General features: G+C 43.8%; 1 protein-coding gene across 2 annotated transcripts in view; it reads left to right on the top strand.

Moving 5' to 3' along the window:
* DENND3 (DENN domain containing 3) overlaps nt 1-21,001 on the top strand; it is a 66,590-nt gene that overhangs the window by 9,464 nt on the left and 36,125 nt on the right. For both annotated transcript variants that reach the window (XM_006123514.4, XM_025184882.2), the window contains 6 exons: nt 1,014-1,290; nt 2,913-3,028; nt 5,708-5,841; nt 12,446-12,557; nt 14,459-14,578; nt 16,928-17,146. In XM_006123514.4, the coding sequence (XP_006123576.1) occupies nt 1,014-1,290; nt 2,913-3,028; nt 5,708-5,841; nt 12,446-12,557; nt 14,459-14,578; nt 16,928-17,146 (978 nt within the window). The remainder of the gene's footprint in view (nt 1-1,013; nt 1,291-2,912; nt 3,029-5,707; nt 5,842-12,445; nt 12,558-14,458; nt 14,579-16,927; nt 17,147-21,001) is intronic.

Raw genomic sequence — 21,001 nt, 5'->3', positions numbered from 1 at the left:
GTATTCACAAAAATGAGCTATGGATATCTGCATTGATATCCACTGATGTGCATATCAGCAGATAGAAAGCAGATATCTGTAAATTTGTAGGGTTCTAGATATAACATTTGTATTGGCATCTACATCCATATCTGCAAAAATGAGCTGCAGATACCCATGAATATATAGCAGATATTTGCAGGGCTTTAGAGATGTGCACATATTTTCCGATTCTTGTTTTTCTATCTTTATGAAAACTGTAAGGCAAAATAGAATTATTTGACTCTGTTCTTAACACATGAAAAGTTAAAGTATCTTATTGCTATGTGCTTATGTTGCTTACTGTGACGTAGTGTGGGTACCTTGCTGGTTGCTAGGCTTGGGCTGTGGGTGACCCCCACTGGCTGCTGTCTGTACCATGACCCAGCGGAGTAGCTAATGGGGCAGGGAGGTAACCTGTTCTACCAGTTACCCCCCAGGAAGAGGAACAAAGGAAGGTGGAATGCCGCCCCTGACTGGGGGGCAGGGCTGGAAGGGACGGCTTTTAATTTCTGTCTGGGAAGCAGGGGAGAAGGAGCTAGGGAGGGGGCTGGGATTGTAGGGCCCAGCCACCCCCCATCTCAAGGGGGGCCACTGAGGCCTCCTAGCCCCAGTTCCTGTAACCAGATTACATCTGTGCTGTGCTGTATCCTGGAGAAGCAATAAACTCCCTCTATTCTACTGGCTGGTGGAGTCTGTTCATTCTTACTACGGGGGTGCAGGAGTCGGGGGACTACGATGCGCCGTCACACTTACCAAAGAAAAATAATTGATAATGAGTCTTGAATTGTGAATAGATTAAGATTACTGGTCTAATGCTGTTACCACTGAAGACAAATGGAATCTTTCCATTGGCTTCAGTGGGATTGGGATAGAGTCGTGGAAGGAAAAATGAAGAAACTAGGAAAAACAGTATTTTCTTGTTACATGGACAATCACTATGGCAGAATGGAAAATAAAAAGAACAATAATATGTCTACTTATTTTGTTTTTAGATTGCTCAGAAAAAAGAGAGAAACTCTTCCTCCCTTGAGCCAGAAGTTCTGTCAGTTTTTGTACCTCCGTTTATCAGCAAAGAGGATATTCAGGCAACTAGTACAAATAATAATAACTTCAATAAAGGAAAACGACGTTCTTTCCGAAAAAAGAAAGAGAGACCTAAGTTTGAAAATGTGAAAAATCCAAATGGGGAACAGAAAGCAACAGATACTGAAGATATTAGTGTTCCAAAAGATATTGATCTTATTGGCTTACCGCAGCTATGCTTTCCAGGTATTATGTGGTTTTCATTTAACGGTTAATTGATAAATGTTTATAAACATTTTATATATTTGGTGGCCTATACTACTACTACTACTGCTGCTACTAGTTAATAAATAAACACAGTCACAGACCTTTTACCTCATTGCAGCTATTTATGGATATATGAGAGTTAAATTTAATTGTATTATCATAGTCCCACGCAGCTCCAGATGTGGAGCAGGACTCCCTTGTGTCAGAGGCTTTACAAGTAGAGCAGTGGTTCCCAAACTTTCTTATGCTAGGGACCAGCCAACCCATTCACAAACTTTTGGTGAACCGGTGAACCGGTAACATTTTATTTGTATATTTGTTATGCAAATAATGAATAAGTAGATATGCAAATGTAATGTTGCCTGGCCATCTAGCCCCAGCCCAGCCCTTTGCTCCCCAGTGCCTAACACCCTTTTACCAACCCGGCAGCACCCCAGGCGTCCTGATTCAGCCGCTGCTGAAACTGACCAGCAGCGGCTGAATCGGAGACGCCTGGGGCAGAGCAGCTGGAGTGCTACCGGGTTGGTCGGGGTAACGCCGACCCTTGGCGCTGCGAGACCAACCAGGCAGCACCCCAGCTGCTCTTGGGGATGCCTGGGGCAGAGCAGCTGGGGTGCTGCTGGGTTGGTCCCGCAGCACCGCTCCTTGGCACTACTGGATCAACCTGGCAGCACCCCAGCTGCTCTCCCTCAGGCGTCCCCAAGTCAGACATTGCTGATACTGATCAGCAGCTGAGTCCAGGAAGCCCGAAGCAGAGCTGTCAATTTCAGCAGCGGCTGACTTGGGGACGCGTGGGGCAGAGCAGCTGGGGTGCTGCTGGGTTGGTCCCGCACCGCCGCTCCTCGGCGCTACTGGATCAACCAGGCAGCACCCAGGGGCAGCGCTAGGGGACCTACCCGGCAGCGCCCCAGCTGCTCTGCCTCCGGCTTCCCTGATTCAGCCGCTGGTCAGTTTTAGCAGTGGCTGAATAGGGGAAGCTGGGGGCAGAGCAGCTCGAATGGTCCGGTTGCGGAGCACTTCCAGGTTCCTGATGGTGCCAGACTATCAGGAGTGCCGGACTGCCAGATGCTGGACCAATGGACTTTTACTGTAGATGGTATCATGAGCTTTTGTGGGCACAACCGGGATTGTACCCATGAAAACTCACGATACCATCTACATGGTTTGTTAGTTTCTAAGGTGCTGCAAGACTATTCATTGTTTTTTAAGTTTTTCCAATTGCAGACTAACTCGACTACCCCTCTGAATGTTTCAGATCAAGTGAATTATACAGGTGTGCTATAATCTCTTTAAAACTCTGGTGTCCAGCCAAATCTGAAGTAGTAGCCACTATATTATCTACTGCTATAGCAAACTAACCACACTGAACTGGCCAAATAGCCACATTGTTCAGCCAGCTAGCCATACTCAACCGGCCAAATAGTCACAAGTCGCTAGTGGCTAGAGTGTTGGACAGCATGGCTTTAAAATGAAATATTACAATGGAAGTAAAGTAGCAACTGTCATAATACTTGCTATAACTATAGGAAGGCAAGCAGCACTATTAAAAAAAGCTATTTTTTAGTAATGTATGTTTTGAAAAGTATTTGTCTCATTTGCAGGGGGGCTTTACATAACTTCTGAATCAAAAGAAGATCAGATTCATTTTCTGGTCTTCACAGATGTCTGTGGTAACAGAACATATGGTGTTGTTGCACAGTATTACCAACCTATGCAAGTATGTTTTTTAATTTACACTTTTATTTAAACTTATTTAAACATTAGGTAATACATTTTGATAGTAATATCTACTTCATTGGATAATTTGCATGAGTAATTGGACCTTTGTAGTATTAATACCAATATGGAATAACTATTTACTTTAGAACAAAAGGAAAAACTATGTTGCTCTTTAAAGACTAACGAGATGGTTTAATAGATGATGAGCTTTCGTGGGCCAGACCCACTTCCTCAGATTATATTCTGGAAGAGAATTGGCATGACCATATGTACCAAAGGAATATATATATGGTATATATGGTCATGCCAATTCTCTTCCAGAATATGATCTGATGTAGTGGGTCTGGCCCATGAAAGCTCATCACCTATTAAACCATCTTGTTAGCCTTTAAAGTGCTACATAGTTTTTCCTTTTGTTTTAGCAAAATCAGACTAATACGGCTACCTCTTTATTACTATTTACTTTAGAAGTAATTCTCACCTAGCACAATATTATGCCCATATACTCAAGCACAGTTCCCATAGAATTCAGTGGGGGTATTTGAGAGCTAGAGTATTTGAGAACATAATTTGGTTTTAAACGTATGGTGCACTGATGTTTGTGGCAAGTATACGGAGAGTCCCTGGTAAACGTTCATAGCACAAATAACTTGCTTTTAGCGGGTGGATCTAATTTTTACAAACTTAAGATTCTAAGGGTATGTCTACACTACAAAGTTAATTCGAACTAATGACATTAGTTCGAATTAACTTTGATAGGCGCTACACTAGCGCTCCGCTAGTTCGAACTTAATTCGAACTAGCGGAGCGCTTCGTTCGAACTAGGTAAACCTCATTCCACGAGGACTAAGCCTAGTTCTAACTTACTAGTTCGAATTAAGGGGTGTGTAGCCCCTTAATTCGAACTAGTGGGAGGCTAGCCCTCCCCAGCTTTCCCTGGTGGCCACTCTAGCCAACACCAGGGAAACTCTATTGCCCCCCTTCCGGCCCCGGACCCCTTAAAGGGGCACGGGCTGACTACGATGCCCATGCCAGGTGCAAGCCTGCCAGCACCCAGCCAGCAGACCCTGCACCTGGCACGGCTCGAGCCAGCCACCCGATGCCCCCCAGCCCTCCCCCTCTTCCCAGAACCAGGCTGGCGGCTCCCGGGAGCTTGCCCAGGACCGCAAGAGGCGGGCACCCGCCTGGTCCAGTGGAGACATCGTGGACCTCGTCCACGACCTCCGCACTAGGCACAGGAAAGCGGCCGTCTAGGGCAGGAGAGCTGCCAGCCTGGCCACCCAGGAGCAGGTTTGCATGAAAATCAAGGTGGTCCACTGAGACCCCCGACCCTGAGCCCTGAGCTTACAATGGCCGTACTGGGTCAGACCAAAGGTCCATCTAGCCCAGTAGCCTGTCTGCCGACAGCGGCCAACCCTAGGGACCTTGGAGGGGATGGACCGAAGACAGTGACCAAGCCATTTGTCTCGTGCCATCCCTCTCCAGCCTTCCACAAACTTCGGGCAGGGACACCACTCCTACCCACTGGCTAATACCACTCCATGGACCCAACCTCCATGAATTGATCTCACTTCTCTTTAAACTCTGTTCTAGTTCTAGCCTTCACAGCCTCCTGCAGCAAGGAGTTCCACAGGTTGACTCTTTTGTTTTGTAAAGAACAACTTTCTGTTATTAGTTTGAAGCCTGCTACCCATTCCTTTCCTTTGGTGTCCTCTAGTCCTTCTTTATGGGAACTAATGAAGAACTTTTCTTTACGCACCCTCTCCATCCACTCATGCTTTTATAGACCTCTATCATATCCCCCCTCAATCTCTTCTTTTCTAAGCTGAAAAGTCCCAGTCTGTTTAGCCTCTCTTCATATGGGACCTGTTCCAGACCCCTCATCATTGTAGTTGCCCTCCCCTCTCCCACCCTCTCTCTTCCCCTCTCCCACTTCCTTTTCCCAGTCTCCCCCAGTTTTGTTCAATAAAGAGAGATTCTGTTTTTGAACACAATTGTCCTTTATTTTGTACATCAGGAAGGGGGGCTAGGGAGGGGCAAGTGGAAGGAGGTGAGGGAGGAATGGGATACGAGCCCCCGATGGGGAGGACTGGGCTGGCTCTGCGGGCTTCTGGGGGTGGAAGCTCTCCTGCAGCCCCCCAATTGCCCCCTCTCCCCAGATGGCAGCCTGCGGCAAGTGCAGCCGGTCTGATGGCTGAGTGCTGTGATGTGCCCAGTGTGGGTACTCCGGGCAATCCAAGCCAGGACTGCTTTGCAAGCAGGGCACCCCTGAGAACTGTCTGTCCGGGGTGGGGGTTGGGTCCCTTTAAGCACAGCCCTCAGCTAGCCTGAGACAGCAGCTCCACGCTCTAAATCCTCATCTGATGCCCTGCCGGCACTGCTTCGGGCCATCCTTAACCCCGGTTCAGGGTCCACTCTGTGTGGACATGCTAGTTCGAATTAGCAAAACACTAATTAGAACTAGTTTTTTAGTCTGGATGCGTTAGTTCGAATTAGCGTAGTTCGAATTATCTAAGTTAGTTTGAATTAGCGCTGTAGTGTAGACATACCCTAAGAGAGTTAGATGTCCAAAGCTCAATGGGAATTGGGGGTATCTAACTTGCTTAGGTTCCCTCAGAAATACCAACCATAATTTCATGAATAACATCAACAATATTAATACGTAGCTTTCTTGTAGGATGGTTCTTTCTCGTCAAATGCGCAGGCCCTCTGGGAATCTAAAGCTAAAGCTTTTGGCTGCTTCGTACCATTTGCTATTTGTGTCATATCCAGATATCCATATTTTAATGCTCTTAAGGACTGTCTTTCTTGGTAAGTATTACTATTATATCATTTGTTCCTCTGCTGCAAATACATACAAGTCAGTCCTTTATGTATGACATGTCAAATTTTGACAGTATAGTTGGAATGTTCGAGTGACAATAAAACTGGAGTTTGTTATAAGTGATTATGGCATGAGGCAGGGTAAAGCCACCTTGATGATAAAACAGAAATGCAATTTCAGAGAAATTACAGTGATGTCTGTTGGGGTTCTTTGAGACTTTATATGGCTGTGCAAAATTAATATCCACAGGGTACAGATTTCTAGTATAGATTTTCTAGATTCTCCCTGGAAGATACATCTATACATCTGCCTTTTTTGGGGAAATGATTTAAATACTTAGCTGTGAACAGAATAGGTTTCACAAAAAGCATAAGTAAACTTGTCTGTAACTAGACAAATTGTGGAATAAGATAAGCTAGCCATTTCATGTGAAAGAATACATGATTATTTGGGTGCTGATGGTCTTCAGGCAAATCAGGTGGACAGAACTGTTAAGTTCCTAAATCACACTGTTTTGAGGGCTTCTCATTGAGACTAATTATCTACATCCAAAACTGTTCTTAAAATACTTCAAATTTAAAGGTGAGTCAAGAGATGGGGTGGAACTTGAGAAACTGTTTGAGTAATATAGCACTTCAATTTATTGTGGAGGCCACCAACTCAAGTTTTCACTTTTTCACCTTCAAGCTGTTTAATATATAAGCCTGTATCTGAAGTGGATTGTAAGATCCTTAGGACAAGTACTCATCTCTTTTATTTATATAGTCCTACAGTTGTAGGCCCTCTGTAGTAATCTAAATAAATGAGAGGGAAAAAAAAGTTTTCACTGTTGTTTCCAACCAATGCTAAGTTTTATAAATGCAAAGAACCTATTTGTGAATTTGACATGAATTTGCTGAATAGTCTTCATGCTCCTCCTCCCAAAAAAAAAAAGAGGGGGGGAGCGAGAGGCTGTGGAGGAGTCCCTTATAACCTGTAAGCCAGTGGATAGAAAACTCTTCCAGGACTTGGTTCACTCAGGTTCCGTTAACCCATCTGCCTGATGTGGAAAATGGATTTGAACTTGGGTCTTTAACATTGTAAGCCAGTGTCCTAACCACTGGGTTATATGGGATATTTTGGAGCAGTGCTTTGTTAGTCTTGTTGAAGCTGTTTTGCTTATATACAGTTGGAGGTACTTAAACCAGCATCTTCCACGTTCTAGGGCAGGGTTTCCCAACCTATGGGTCTCGACCCAAATATGAGTCTCCATTACATTTCAAAAGGGTTGCCAAGTGTCTCCCCAGGTGGCTCTTAAGGAGCATTTACACATTTGAAAAGGTATTTTCTTTGAAGAACATTCCATAGAATGGAAAACTTGTGCGGCATTTCTGCAGCTGGCTTAGTCTTAAAGAGCCATTCACCTGAAGTGATACTCAACTCAATTGGTTTAACCCACTTCCCCGGCTGGGTTTCTCACGGCTGGCAAAATTAACTGCGCCATTGGGCACTGTGTAAATCAGGGCTACTCAACATGCAGCTGGTGCCCGTTTTGTCTGCAGCTGCCCTGGGGCTGCCTCTGCACCGGTGAGCACTGTGTGCCGGGCCTGGACAGGGAGGCAGCTTAGGCCTTGTTGCGGAGCCTAAGGAAGGGGCTGGGACTGTGCTCTGTGATCCCAGGCGTAAGCGCTGGGACTGTGCTGGGGGTTGCTAGGGTAGGCTCTGGGACTGTACTGGGGTGTACCAGGGTAGGCATTGTGACTGTGTTTGGAGCCTGGGGGTAGGGACTGGGACTGTGCTGAGGGGGAGGGGTGCCAGGGTAGGGACTGGGACTGTGTTCGGGAGCTGGGGGGAGAGGCAAGGACTGTGCTGGGGTGTGTGTGCGGCAGGCCTAGGATAGAGGCTGGGATTATGTTCGGGAGGGGGGGGGAGAATTGAGTTGCAGCAAGAGGGCTGTAGGGTGCCTGGCTCTGGGGTAGGAGAGGAGCTATTTTAGTAAATTTTGTAACTTGCATATATGCAGCCACGCTAAGTTGTGGCCCTTGACATGTGCTGTGGCCTTGTGGCCCCCAGGGCTTCCAAAGTTGAGTAGCCCTGGTGTAAATAACAGCCAGTAATATATGTCTTCTCAGACTTATTGTGTCTCACAATCATGAAGGCTACGTCTAGACTGGCATGATTTTCTGCAAATGCTTTTAACTGAAAAGTTTTTCTGTTAAAAGCATTTGCGGAAAAAAGCATCTAGATTGGCACGGACGCTTTTTCACAAAAGCACTTTTTGCGGAAAAGCGTCCGTGCCAATCTAGACGCGGTTTTGCGCAAGAAAGCCCCGATCGCCATTTTTGCCACCGGGGCTTTTTTGCACAAAACAGTTTTTAGCTGTTTACACTGGCCCTCTTGCACAAAAACATTTCCGGAAAAGGGCTTTTGCCCGAACAGGATCGTCAAAGCATTTGCGCAAGAAACAGTTGTGCTAGAAGCAGGAATAGGATCCAGGTTTTCTGAGGGTTAGTCTCGTATGCTCACACCTAGGCCACAAGTTCATAGAATCATAGGGCTGGAAGAGACCTCAGGAGGTCATCAAGTCCAGCCCCCAGCCCAAAGCAGGACCAACCCTAACTAAATCATCCCAGCCAGGACTTTGTCAAGCCGGGACTTTAAAATCTCTAGGGATGGAGATTCTGCCACCACCCTAGGTAACCCATTCCAGTGTTTCACTGCCCTCTTAGTGAAAAAGCTTTCCTAATATCCAACATACACCTCCTCCACTGCAACTTGAGACCATTGCTCCTCGTTCTGCCATCTGTTACTACCGAGATCAGCCTCTCTCCATTCTCTTTGGAACCTCTCTTCAGGAAGTTGAAGGCTGCTATCAAATCCCCCCCTTCTCTTCTGCAGACTAAGTAAGCCCAAATCTCTCAACTTTTCTCGTAGATCATGTGCTCTAGCCCCCTAATCATTTTGGTTGCCCTCTGCTGGACCCTTTCCAATGCGTCCACATTCTTTCTGTAGTAGAGGGCTCAGAACTGGACACAATACTTCAGATGTGGCCTCATCAGTGCTGAATAAAAGGGAATAATCACTTCTCTAGATCTGCTGGCAGTATTCCTCCTAATGCACCCTAATATGCCATTAGCCGCTTTGCCTACGAGGGCATACTGTTGACTCATATCCAGCTTCTCATCCATTGTAATCCCCAGGTCCTTTTCTGCCAAACTGCTGCTTAGCCAGTCAGTCCGCTGCCTGTAACAGTGCTTTTGATTCTTCTTCCCAAGTGCAGGACTCTGCACTTGTCCTTGTTGAATCTCATGAGATTTCTTTTGGCCTAGTCCTTCAATTTGTCTAGGTCATTCTGGATCCTGTCCCTACCTTCCATTGAATCTATCTCTCCCCGTAGCTTAGGGTACGTCTAGACTACATGCCTCTGTCGCCAGAGGCATGTAGATTAGGCTACCAGACATAGTAAAATGAAGCGGCGATTTAAATAATCGCCGCTTCATTTAAATTTACATGGCTGCCATGCTGAGCCGACAAACAGCTGATTAGCTGTTTGTCGGCTCAGCGCGATAGTCTGGATGCGCGGGTGTCGACATCAAAGGTATTTGTCGACCACCCAGGTAAGCCTCCTGGGATGAGGTTTACCTGGGTGGTCGACAAATACCTTTGATGTCGACACCCGCGCGTCCAGACTATCACGCTGAGCCGACAAACAGCTAATCAGCTGTTTGTCGGCTCAGCGTGGCAGCCATGTAAATTTAAATGAAGCGGCGATTATTTAAATGGCTGCTTCATTTTACTATGTCTGGTAGCCTAATCTACATGCCTCTGGCGACAGAGGCATGTAGTCTAGACGTGTACCCCCAGTGTCATCTAGAATAGCCAAAGGTTATCTATCCTGAGGAGATCTTTATTGCTATGTGGCTTTTCAAAACTGTTTTCTTGGCTTACTTTAACTTTTCTGATACCCATGCTAAAGAAGCAAGAGATTTAGGCTAAAGTTTTTAAAAGTGACTAGTGATTTTGAGTGCATTAATTTTTAGGTACTCAGTTTGAAATTCTTTTAAGGATCCCAGTTTTCGGAGAATAGGTCTTAAAGTGGCCCCATTTTCAGTTTGTGGGTGCGCAACACTTTCTGAAAATTAGGCCTCTTTAACATGTCTCAAATTGACCATCCAAAACTTGAGGTCCCCAAAATTACTATGACTTTGGTCTGAATATCTAAATCAGGTTCTAGTATTAATTAGTTGCACTTAGACACCCAAGGTATTCTTGTTGAATTTCCTGGCAGGAGAAGCAGCAGACAACTTGAGTTTTGCTTAGGAAAGGGTAGGTAGGTAAAGAAAAAGGAAGAGGTTTGTGGCAAGTGAAGTATTGAGAATTGTACCTTAAGTTGCTTATATTTGAGGACAGGAAGTCTGGGCGGGGGAGGGGAGTGCGGGGATACTGCAGAAGAAGCACATGTTCTGTTATGCAGAAGCAGTTGGACTTGGTCACTGAATAAAGATTTTCTCTTTCAGATTGGGACAGAATGATTCTTTAAAACTCCAGCAAGGGAGAGGGCACTGCATTATTTAGCTAGTACAAGAGACCTGGATTTGATATCTTTCCCCAAGCTCTTTTTTCTGGAGTTTAGAGGTCTGGGAGCTCTACAGAAGTAGTACAAGCAGTATATCTTAGGAAAAAGCAGCTTTCATTGTTCAAAATCATCCTCCCCTTGGTTAATTAAGGAACATTGGTGACTAGTTCTAAATAATCATGCTTAGCCTTGCCTGGCCAAAGGGTTGGGACCAGAAAGTGAGGATGGAGGCAGAGGTGAGAAGAAATGGCAAAATCATAGTGAAAAATCACAGTGGTTTCGATAGGGAAGAGATGTTATCGTCTGAGAGGGGCCAAATTTAGGAGTGAATTTTGAAGCTGTTGGCCGGATAGTCCAGTGTTTCTCAACCAGTGGTACGAGTACCCTTAGGCGTGCTTGAGAGAAATCTGGGGGATACGTCATCACAACTGAAATTTGGAGAAAACTGAATTTTTGTTTTGTTTTACAGCGTTTTACTATTTTTGTAGTTTTTACACCCAAAAATTTTATTGCCCACCCAGCAATGATTACATTGTTTAAACGAATGTGTTGCAATGGTAGAAGAATTTTTGCGTGTCTGAAAACTGTAGGTACTGGGGGTACTTATAATTTTATTTTATTTTATTTTATTTTTGAAAAAGGGGTATTTTATTTAAAAAAAGGTGGAGAAACACTGAGAGAATCTATATAGATCGTTTAGAAGAGAACATTAGTGTACATTTTCAATAGTGACTACTAACTCAGCTACCCCTCTGTAGTAATTTTGAGTAACTTTTAAGTGGCAGACTTGAGATACCTTGAAGAGACTCAGGTTTCAGAAATGTTGAACCCTCACCTTCCAGAGGTGTTTAAAGTTGGACAACCATAATATACTCAAATTATTAGTCACTTTTGAAGATTTAGATGCTTATATATGACTGCTGAATGGCTGGCTCAATGCTAAGAAAGGTAAAGTGTAATTATGTATTGTATCTGGGTGTAATTTTTCTTTGTCCCAATACTGGATCTTTCCTAAATAGAATACCAAATATTTCAGATAAATTTTAGATTATCATTGCATAACAACCCTCTAATTTGTTAAAAAGGACTTCCAGCACTGAAAGTCTAATATCTCCATGTTGTGATTAAAGGAGAGAGAACTCCTCTAGTTATTAGCTAGAATAAAATCTTACATATTTGTCTTCGTCTTCTAATGGCTGATGAGGATCCATATTCTCTGATTGTGGAGAACAGTTGCTGGTACGTTATTGTGCTCTTTGGAGCTCTGTTCGCCAGGCAATGTGCAAACATAGGGAAAAATATGGCCCCATTCACATGGAGCTTAAACCCCAAGTTAGACATAGAGCAATGGCTATACTGAATTTAAACACAATAGCATATTTTTTTTTAAACAAAAAAAATCCCTTGGTTTGTGTTTTGTTAATAATCTGGTAATGTAATTTTAAAAATTGACAGTTTCTATCCACAGAAGTCAGGACATTCAAAGATATAACTTCTTACAGTTATTAATTTTTGCATGCACATTGAAGCACACATTTAATGATTATTTTCTACAATACTCTACATTTGTGAAATGATACTTTAGGAAATTAAACTTTTTTGTTTCTTGAAGTGCATTTAATTTCTCAATTGTAATGCTGTACTCGTAGTAACACTTTGGATGGTGTATTTTAAATTTATAACTAAATAGTGTAAGCCTACAAAAACGGGCTAATTTCCAATAAGCTTTAGCCCTCTGTGGTTTTGAAATGACTAAGAAGTTTAGCTCCTAAAATAGCAATGTTTGACAAACTTGCACTCGTGAAGTATAAATATAATTGTGTGTTAAATATATGAAAGAACAGCTTGTATATCAACATTGTTAAAATCAATTGGAGTCTCTAAATTATCTAAAGATGAAATATTTGTAATAATACTTTTATCCATGCCAATGGGTATTTTTTATTTTATTTTTTTAGTTTTCAGGTATCGATTGGTTTGTTTTTTAATCCCTTTACTTGTTTTTTAAAATAATATTTAACATACTTTAATTTCAGTTTACTGGTACATCTCAGACCTTTTAAGGATTTAGACGTGGATGATCGTATAAAAGAATTTGCAGCAAAATTGTCTTTAATACCCAGTCCTCCACCAGGAACACTCCATTTGGTAATTAGTGAAACTCAGTTCCATACTTATTTTAACATTATTTGCTTTAAAATAGTAAGTATGCTGTTTGTGTAAAAAGGGATATATTCTGTAACACCATTCTAATGCCAGTGTGATGCCATTGAAGTCAGTACCTGTGCTCTGGGGGCACAGACTGCTTTTAACCTGTTTCCTAATGGATTCATGGTAGACCAACGAGATGGAGAGAAGGTGGGGTCATAGCTCTGCTCTTTCTGTGCAGCAGATAGAGTAGTGAGGAGAGGAAGGGTTATTCAGTGGTTCAAATGCTATTCTAGTACTTGAGAAATGTGGTTCAATTTTCTGCCTTGCTACAGATGTTTCGTATAACCTCGGGTGAGTCATTTATCTTCAATCCCCCATCTGCAAAGTGAAGACAATATTTCCCTACCTTCCAAGGACCTTGTGAGGATAAATACATAGTGAGGCGCTCAGATACCATAATGGGGACCATGTATAAATGTGCTGTAAAAAGGGGTGTTTTCTTTATATGCTCACCTAGAAGCTTCAAGAGGCTGCTTTTTGAACAGTGCAGCTCTCCACAATTTCTTCTGTGAGATGTGTCTGAATGGCATGATTCTGCTCTTGATTATTAACCTTATTTATATAAAATCAACTATTATATGCTAGTTTACATTTTAAATTGTAATCAGCAAGCAGTGAAATAAAGTTTCTCAGAATAGGAGAAAAAATACTAGGTAATAAAGCAGGTGGATTCAGACATATTGCTTTGATAAAAGTAGCGGTAGCCTAGACGGAGAGAATGCAGTTAGACTAAACTTGCAGTAGACATATCTGACAAGTTCCTTAATCTCTTATCTCTTTATTATGATTATATTAAAAAAATGTATAATTTTGTAAAAAAGGTAATTTATTTTCTCAATTTTAATTGTTTCAGTATCTAAAATATCTTACTTTGTGTTTCTTTTCAGTCTAGTGCTTTATGGAAATAGTTACAGTAAGCTTCCGATAATCCGGCACCTTTAGGACCCAGGGGGTGCTGGATTATCAGATATGCTGGACTATCGGAAGGGGGGACTATGAGGGGTCTAGGGTGGTGTTGGGGGAGTTGCCACCCCAAACCCCTCATAGCACCCCCCTCTTCCGATAGTCCGGCTCTGCCCCAGGCATCCCCGATTCAGCCGCTGCTGGTCAGTTTCAGCAGCAGACACCTGCGGCAGAGCAGCTGGGGTGCTGCCGGGTTGGTCCAGTAGCGCCGCCCCTTGGTGCTACGAGATCAACCCGGCAGCACCTCAGTTGCTCTTGGGGACACCTGGGGCAGAGCAGCTGGGGTGCTGCCAGGTTGGTCCCACAGCACCAACGGGCGGCGCTACTGGACCAACCCGGTAGCACCCCAGCTGCTCTGCCCCAGGCGTCCCTAAATCAGCTGCTGCTGAAACTGACCAGTGGCTGACTCCGGGAAGCCAAGGGCAGAGCAGCTCTGCCCCGGGCTTCCCGGAGTCAGCCGCTGGTCAGTTTCAGCAGCGGCTGAATCGGGGACAGCTGGGGTGCTGCCGGATTGGTCCCGCAGCGCCAAGGGGCAGCGCTACGGGACCTACCGGCAGCACTCCAGCTGTTCTGCCTCCGGCTTCCCCGATTCAGCCGCTGGTCAGTTTCAGTAGCGGCTGAATTGGGGAAGCCGGGGTCAGAGTAGCTCCTCTGGTCCGGCTGCCTGGAGCACTTCTGGGTTCCTGATGGTGCCGGACCATCAGATGCTGGACCAATGGAGTTTTACTGTATTAAGTTTAATACTTTCAGTACAGACACACAAATAACTTTCTTTCAGATAATCATAATGTTTTATAGTTAGAATTAGGATTTAAAATTTCATGTTCTGTGGGAATATTTTTAAATTAATAATACATGTTTCTCAATTTTTACAGGTATTTAATATGAAACCACTACAAATAGTCTTTCCATCACGGGAGGATCCAGATAGCCCAGTTATTGACTTGGATCTTCATCTTCCATTACTATGTTTCAAACCAGAACAGGTGCTACAGGTAATACAATTAACAGATTATGTAAAGTGTCACATGTTTCGCTTGTGTTACCTTTATTCTTTTGTTGTTCTCAGAAAAGAAATTACTAGATGGAATTCAGGTTGAGTGCGTATATCTGTAATTTAGGGTTAAATACATTACAGAGATGTAATTATCCCCAAATCATGCACTTTTAACTATAGTAAATTCAGAGTTAAGGTTAAAGTTAAAAGAAATCGTAACACATTATAGTATATGGAAATGCCCATATTGGGCACTCAGAGAATTTAACTCTTGTGTATTAACACCATGCAATAAATATGTTTCTGATTAAGGCATTTTTGTGTTTGGGGCCCAGATTAGATTAACTTGATTTTTAAAAACACATTAGCTTGATTATTATGGTTTGGCACAAATTACTAAATTTCTTAAAGGACCAATTGTTAAAGCTCCTAAACCAGATGTACTTGTAAATGCTCATAAAATTCATTCTGTACTAAAACAGTAAGTGTGGTAGTTTTGGGACGTATACACTGTTTTTGTGATACATAATAGAGAACTGAATTTCTGTTTTAAATGCAGAACTCAGCCAGCTTTACCAGTGGGGAGATAACAGTTGCCATCATTATATTCATCTAATATAATTAATGAAGAAAGGCAAGATAATATCCTGCCAGCATCCCGTCTTATTTTCTTAATACATCACCATTGTTCCCCTCAGCTGCTTTCTCTTTTGAACTGAAGAGCTGATTGGATCCCTATTTCATCTGTGCCTTTAGTGTGTATGTACATGTGTATGTGCATGTATTTGGTACACAACCAACCTTCCCATCTGAAAATGTTGTGCAGGATCAACTCCTAGTGCAGGAGTCGGCAACCAATGGCACGCTGCATGCCATAAGAGGCACATGAACCAATTTTCAGTGGCATTCAGGGCAGGAGCTCAGCTCTGCCCCTACTCATGCAGTGGTTTTCTGAGCTCAGAAGTTTAAAGCTCCTGTGCAGGCAGGGAGCTCAGCTGATTGGCAGGAGGAGGGGCATTGTCTTGCTGAGCAAGCAGCTAAATGGAGCTGCTTCATGCTTGAAATGGGGCAGCTCCCAGACCAGGTAATAAAAAGCAAGATAAGGAGAGAATAATAGCTTAGGCAGATTTGGAGGAGTTGAGGCAGTGGGTGAGTGCATAATTGGGAGGGTAAGTCAGAGGGCAAGGAGTTTGGAGAATCCCTTGTGCATGGGGGAGAAAGACAGAAACTCAACACTCTCAAGCTTCCTGGGAAGGGCGATAGGGGGCTGACTGCTTGCGGTAGGTGGGGGAAAGAATGGGTAGGTGGGGGTTGGCATTAGGGTGGGTTGGAGGCAGGGAGGTAGTTTGTTTTTGCTGTGCGGTGGAGGAGGTGTGGATAATTTGTTTGTGCTTTAGCTAGGAGTTAGGACAGGCCAGACTGCTGGTGACTGCTACTTTGAGAAGCAGGATTTTATCCCAGCCCCCACCTGGGCTGTGGGGAGCAGATTGCACAAAGATAGATGGGGGAAAGAGGAGGTGGGTGTGTGCTGGCATCTGTACAGTGAAGTGGAAGCAGGGGACAGTTTATTTGAGGTGTCTGACTCATTTGTTGCAATCCAGATTGCTGTCTACTCTGACTGTTTGGGTTGGAGTGGAGGAGAAAAGCAGGCTGCATTGGCAGGGTGGAGGGTCTGCTGGGAGGACATTTGTATTATTACATTTAAACAAAGTTTACATAGGAGTTAATGGCTTAAGATCTGCACCTTAACTTTTTTATTAATGAAGCTGCTGTAAGTAGGACTATTATTGACTTTAAAAAGTATCAATGGCACACAGACCAGTAAATAGAAGTGAATACTGTAAATCTCAGCACGTCACTTCTGAAAGGTTGCTGACCCCTGTTCTTGTGCTTCTGGATGCATGTGCATGTGGGTAATTGTGCCCAGACAAGTGTAACAATTTCTGGCCCTTTACTTTAAAATGTGTGCAGTCCATTTGTGTGTTTAATCTGTGTATGGTTTTGATTTTTATCCCTGAATTTGGTGCTATGACAGTCTTGCAGCTAGAGTCAATGAACTGGTACCCAGGACTTTTGAGGAGAAATCCTGGTTCCACTGAAGTAATGGCAGAACTCTCATTGACTTCAGTGGAGCTAGTATTTCACCCTGCACTCTGGCTATGTAAAATTCTTTAACTTGTCTTTGCCTCAGTTTATCATTGAGTAAAATGTGTATTACTGTAAAGTTGATCTGATGGTAAACCTCAATTTGAAAATTGTAAAGTTCTCAGAGACAAATTTTTTACAGAATTTGCTCTATGTAACAAGTATTAATATTAATATTCAATATTTTTGTTATTGTTTCCAGATTATAACTTGCATCTTAACTGAGCAGAGGATTGTTTTCTTCTCTTCTGACTGGGCCCTGCTAACACTCATAGCTGAATGTTTCATGTTGTACCTTCATCCTATTCAATGGCAGCACACTTTTGTACCCATTTTGTCACGTCAAATGCTGGATTTTTTAATGGCACCAACATCCTTTCTTATGGGATGCCACATTGATCATTTTCAAGAAGTTAGCCAGGTTTGTCATAGACTATTCCCACTCTTGCTGCCCCTTTTCCCTATGTCTGTTTAGTAAGCCACCTCCTGTCCCTCAATTCAGTCTCTCTTTAAAATAAATTTTTGCCAGATTTTCTACAAAAGTAATTTTTTTTAACTTCAACAGAACCGTGTGTGTATGTGTGTGCAGTAAATCAGTTAATTATTGTGTGATTTTTATTCTCGTTTCCTGTCCTCCAGTATGGTCTTTGACCCTTGTTTGTTATGTGTTGTCAGATTTGGGTCTCAATTCTGAAAATATATGCTCTGATGTAGGGATGTAGGGGACTAGTCGACTATCCGATAAGCAATGCTTATTGGATATTCAGCTAGTGACTCGACTAGTTGCTTCCCCCTCCTTGCTGCCTCTATCAGAGAAAGGAAGCAAGGGGAAGGGTGCTGGGAGGAGCCGTCTTAAAAGCTGGTTCCCCAGCTCCATCTCTATGTGGGGGCGGGGAAGGTAAAGGCGCAGTGGGGAACTGGCACTGCTTCCGCCATTTTGAAAGCAGAAACATCGTGGGAGCTCAAGTAGCCCCCCCGCTCACCTCATGCTCCCTACCTTTGAAATGTACAAGAGCCTAACCCTAAGCCCCTGCTCTTATACATTTCAAAAGTAGAGCGCATGGAGCCAGCGGGGGGCTGCTTGATTGCCCTGCTAGCCCTCTGCTCCTCGCTGCACTTCCTCCTTTGAAATGTAGCAGGAGCCAGCAGGTCTCTTGCTACATTTCAAAGGCAGAGGTGCCCTTATCAACTAATCGAATAGTCAATGCAAATTGCATCGATTTTTCAATTAGTTGATTAATCTAAATTTAACATCCTTACTCTATCTAATTTATGCACATGAGTAGTCCCAGTAAAGCCCCTGAGAATTTTCCTGTCAATAACATTACAGGCAGTCCCCGAGTTACGCGGATCCAACTTACGTCAGATCTGCAGTTACGAACGGGGCCCTCCCGCTCCCTGGTCTCCAGCAGACCAGGGAGAGGAAGCAAAGCGGCGGAACACGCGGGCAGCGGACAGCCCAGAGGCGTCTGGGCTGTCAGCTGCCCGCACGCTCCGCGGCTTTGCTCTGCTTTGCTCCCCGTCCCCCTGGTCTGCAGGGAGAGGAAGCAAAGCGGCGGAAAACGCGGGCAGCGGACAGCCCAGACGCGTCTGGGCTGTCAGCTGCCCGCGTGCTCCGCGGCTTTGCTCTGCTTTGCTCCCCGTCCCCCTGGTCTGCAGACTAGGGGGACGGGGAGCAAAGCAGAGCAAAGCCGCGGAGCCCGAGGACAGCAGGACAGCCACGGCGCGTCTGGGCTGTCCCGCTGCCCCCGTGCTCCGCGGCTTTGCTCCGGACGCCTGTGGTACAGCAGCTGGGGCGCTGCCGGTTGGTCCCGTAGCGCCGCTCTGGGCGCTACTGGACCAACCCGGCAGCACCCCAGTTGCTCTGCCCCAGGCGTCCTGATTCAGCCACTGCTGGTCAGTTTAAGCAGCGGCTGAATCAGGACGCCTGGGGCAGAGCAGCTTGGGTGCTGCTGGGTTGGTCCAGTAGCGCTGAGGAGCGGCGGCGCTACTGGACCAACCCAGCAGCACCCCAGCTGCTCTGCCCCAGGCATCCCCAAGTCAGCCGCTGCTGAAACTGACCAGTGGCTGACTACAGGAAGCCCCTGCCCCGGGCTTCCTGGAATCAGCCGCTGATCAGTTTCAGCAGCGGCTGAATCTGGACGCCAGTTCCGACTTACATACAGATTCAACTTAAGAACAAACCTACAGTCCCTATCTTGTACATAACCCGGGGACTGCCTGTATATATGTATGTGATTCAGGATTAGGCCCTCACACTGTCATGGTTGTTTGGGGAAGGGCCCATATGTTTTCTTGTTTCTCTGAGGCACCAAGCACAGTCTGAAAATGTTTAATATTTTAGTGCCATATATGGGCCTCAAATTCCTAATTCTTTGTCATGATGGATTTCCAGATATAATTTTTAACACTTTAACTTTTTAGCAATATAAAGGTGAGTTTAGAATGGAGTTTCAGAATTTGATTCAGAGTTTGTTCCTTCTCTTTGAATTATATTTAACATATTTTTTGTGGGTTGACATAGAGCATTTTCAGTGAAAAATAAAACTTAACTGCGCCAAGTGAAACTGACAGGTAGTTTGGACCCAAAATTTAGATATTTACATTTGCTTAAGGATATTTGAAACCGTTATTCCTTTGCAGCTTGGAAACCCAAACGCAACAGCATTGTGCTAGTAGGTATAAGATTAATGAATATGTTTGTAAACCAAATTAACCAGACTAATCTTGTCCAAGATTTCCTAGGAAGGTTGTGGAATCTCCGTCATTGGAGTTTTTTAAGAGCAGGTTAGACAAACACTTACGAGGGATGGTCCCTATAATACTTAGTCCAGCCATGAGTGCACTCTCACAGAATCATAAGACTGGAAGGGACCTTGATTCTAAGATCAGTAAAATGCAAAACTAAGCATCCTAAACTATGAAAGTAAATAGTAGTAACAATATTATTAGTCTGTTTAGTGTGTGTGAGCGCAACTAACACAGGTACAATTACAGATATTATTCTTATTGTGGTGTCACACTGAGGGTTTTTTTGTACTCTGCATTATAATCTGAATTCTGTAGTCCTTGATCTTGCAAATAGACTTATGAATTCAGAACTTTCTGCATGTTTCCAGGATCCAAGTAATAATATACTTGGATTTATATTTATATCGCCAGTCGTTTTAAGTATAAAAATGGAATAAGGATTGTTCTGAGGTGATTTTAAAAAATATATATATTCTGATAGCTTGCCTCATGGATAGTATTGAGTACCTCTTTCAGGCTACATTTTAGGACTGATCTGAGGGGAATAAAAAATTCTGCTGTTCTGGATTTCCAGGGTTTGGTAAACTTCTGCAATCTGAATGGAGTCCAGCCATTGCCCCAATCTCAGGATCCGTATGTCCACTCACAGGGCACAGATTTAAGTCAGATCTATGCTAGACCCAGCAGCTCAGCTTAAGATACGCAACTCCAGCTACGTAAAATATGTAATTGGAGTCTTGCTTACCTTAAGCCAAGCTTCATGGTGTCTCCACAGTGGGAGGCTGACAGGAGCCAACGGCATTGGCTTCTCTTACTCCTTGCAAAAGGAATACCAGAGACTGGCAGGGGAGCTCTCTAAATTTGATTTAGCAAGTCTAGTTAAGACTTGCAAAATCAAATGCTGGAAAATCAGTCTTGGCAGTGGCGATCTTCTTTTTAGTGTAGACAAGGCCTTAGTATTTGTCCCTATATCCATTCCACTTGAATGGAACACCTGTGCTCCACTCATGAAATTTTTACATCCTAAAGGCAATGTCCCTACATGGGGGGAACTTTCACTCCTTTGCTTGTCATGCCACACAGCAGCCTCCCTCATCTTACTCTGGTGCAATATGTAATTCTTTCCTAGTTCCTCAGGTGAGTCCATGTATAGACTCTTGCTAGGGTCACCTGCTTCTTTTGTTCTGCCTTTTGGTAATTTTCCTTTACTTCCAAATTCCCCTCCCTTTAAGAGAATTTATATACAATATTATAGTAACACATAAGCAAGTGCATTTTTATTTCAATGGACCCAAAAGGTATTAAACTTAATTCAGAAGTGTTTGTCCCTAATGTGCAGTAAATGTCCAGCTATCACAGTTTGTACATGTATGTTGATGTGTGGAGGATTTATGGACTTCTCAATTAATTCTGCGTGGAGAGAATATTACACCATCAAATCTTTGTATTTTATCTTTGAAACCCTCATAAATTAATGTGAGATTTCATTTATATTAAAAATAATGGAGAAGTTTTCTCAGTCCTC

The sequence above is a fragment of the Pelodiscus sinensis genome, chromosome 2, assembly GCF_049634645.1.
Source record: "Pelodiscus sinensis isolate JC-2024 chromosome 2, ASM4963464v1, whole genome shotgun sequence".
NCBI classification, from domain to species: domain Eukaryota; kingdom Metazoa; phylum Chordata; order Testudines; family Trionychidae; genus Pelodiscus; species Pelodiscus sinensis.
This window is presented reverse-complemented; position numbering and strand designations above follow the sequence as displayed.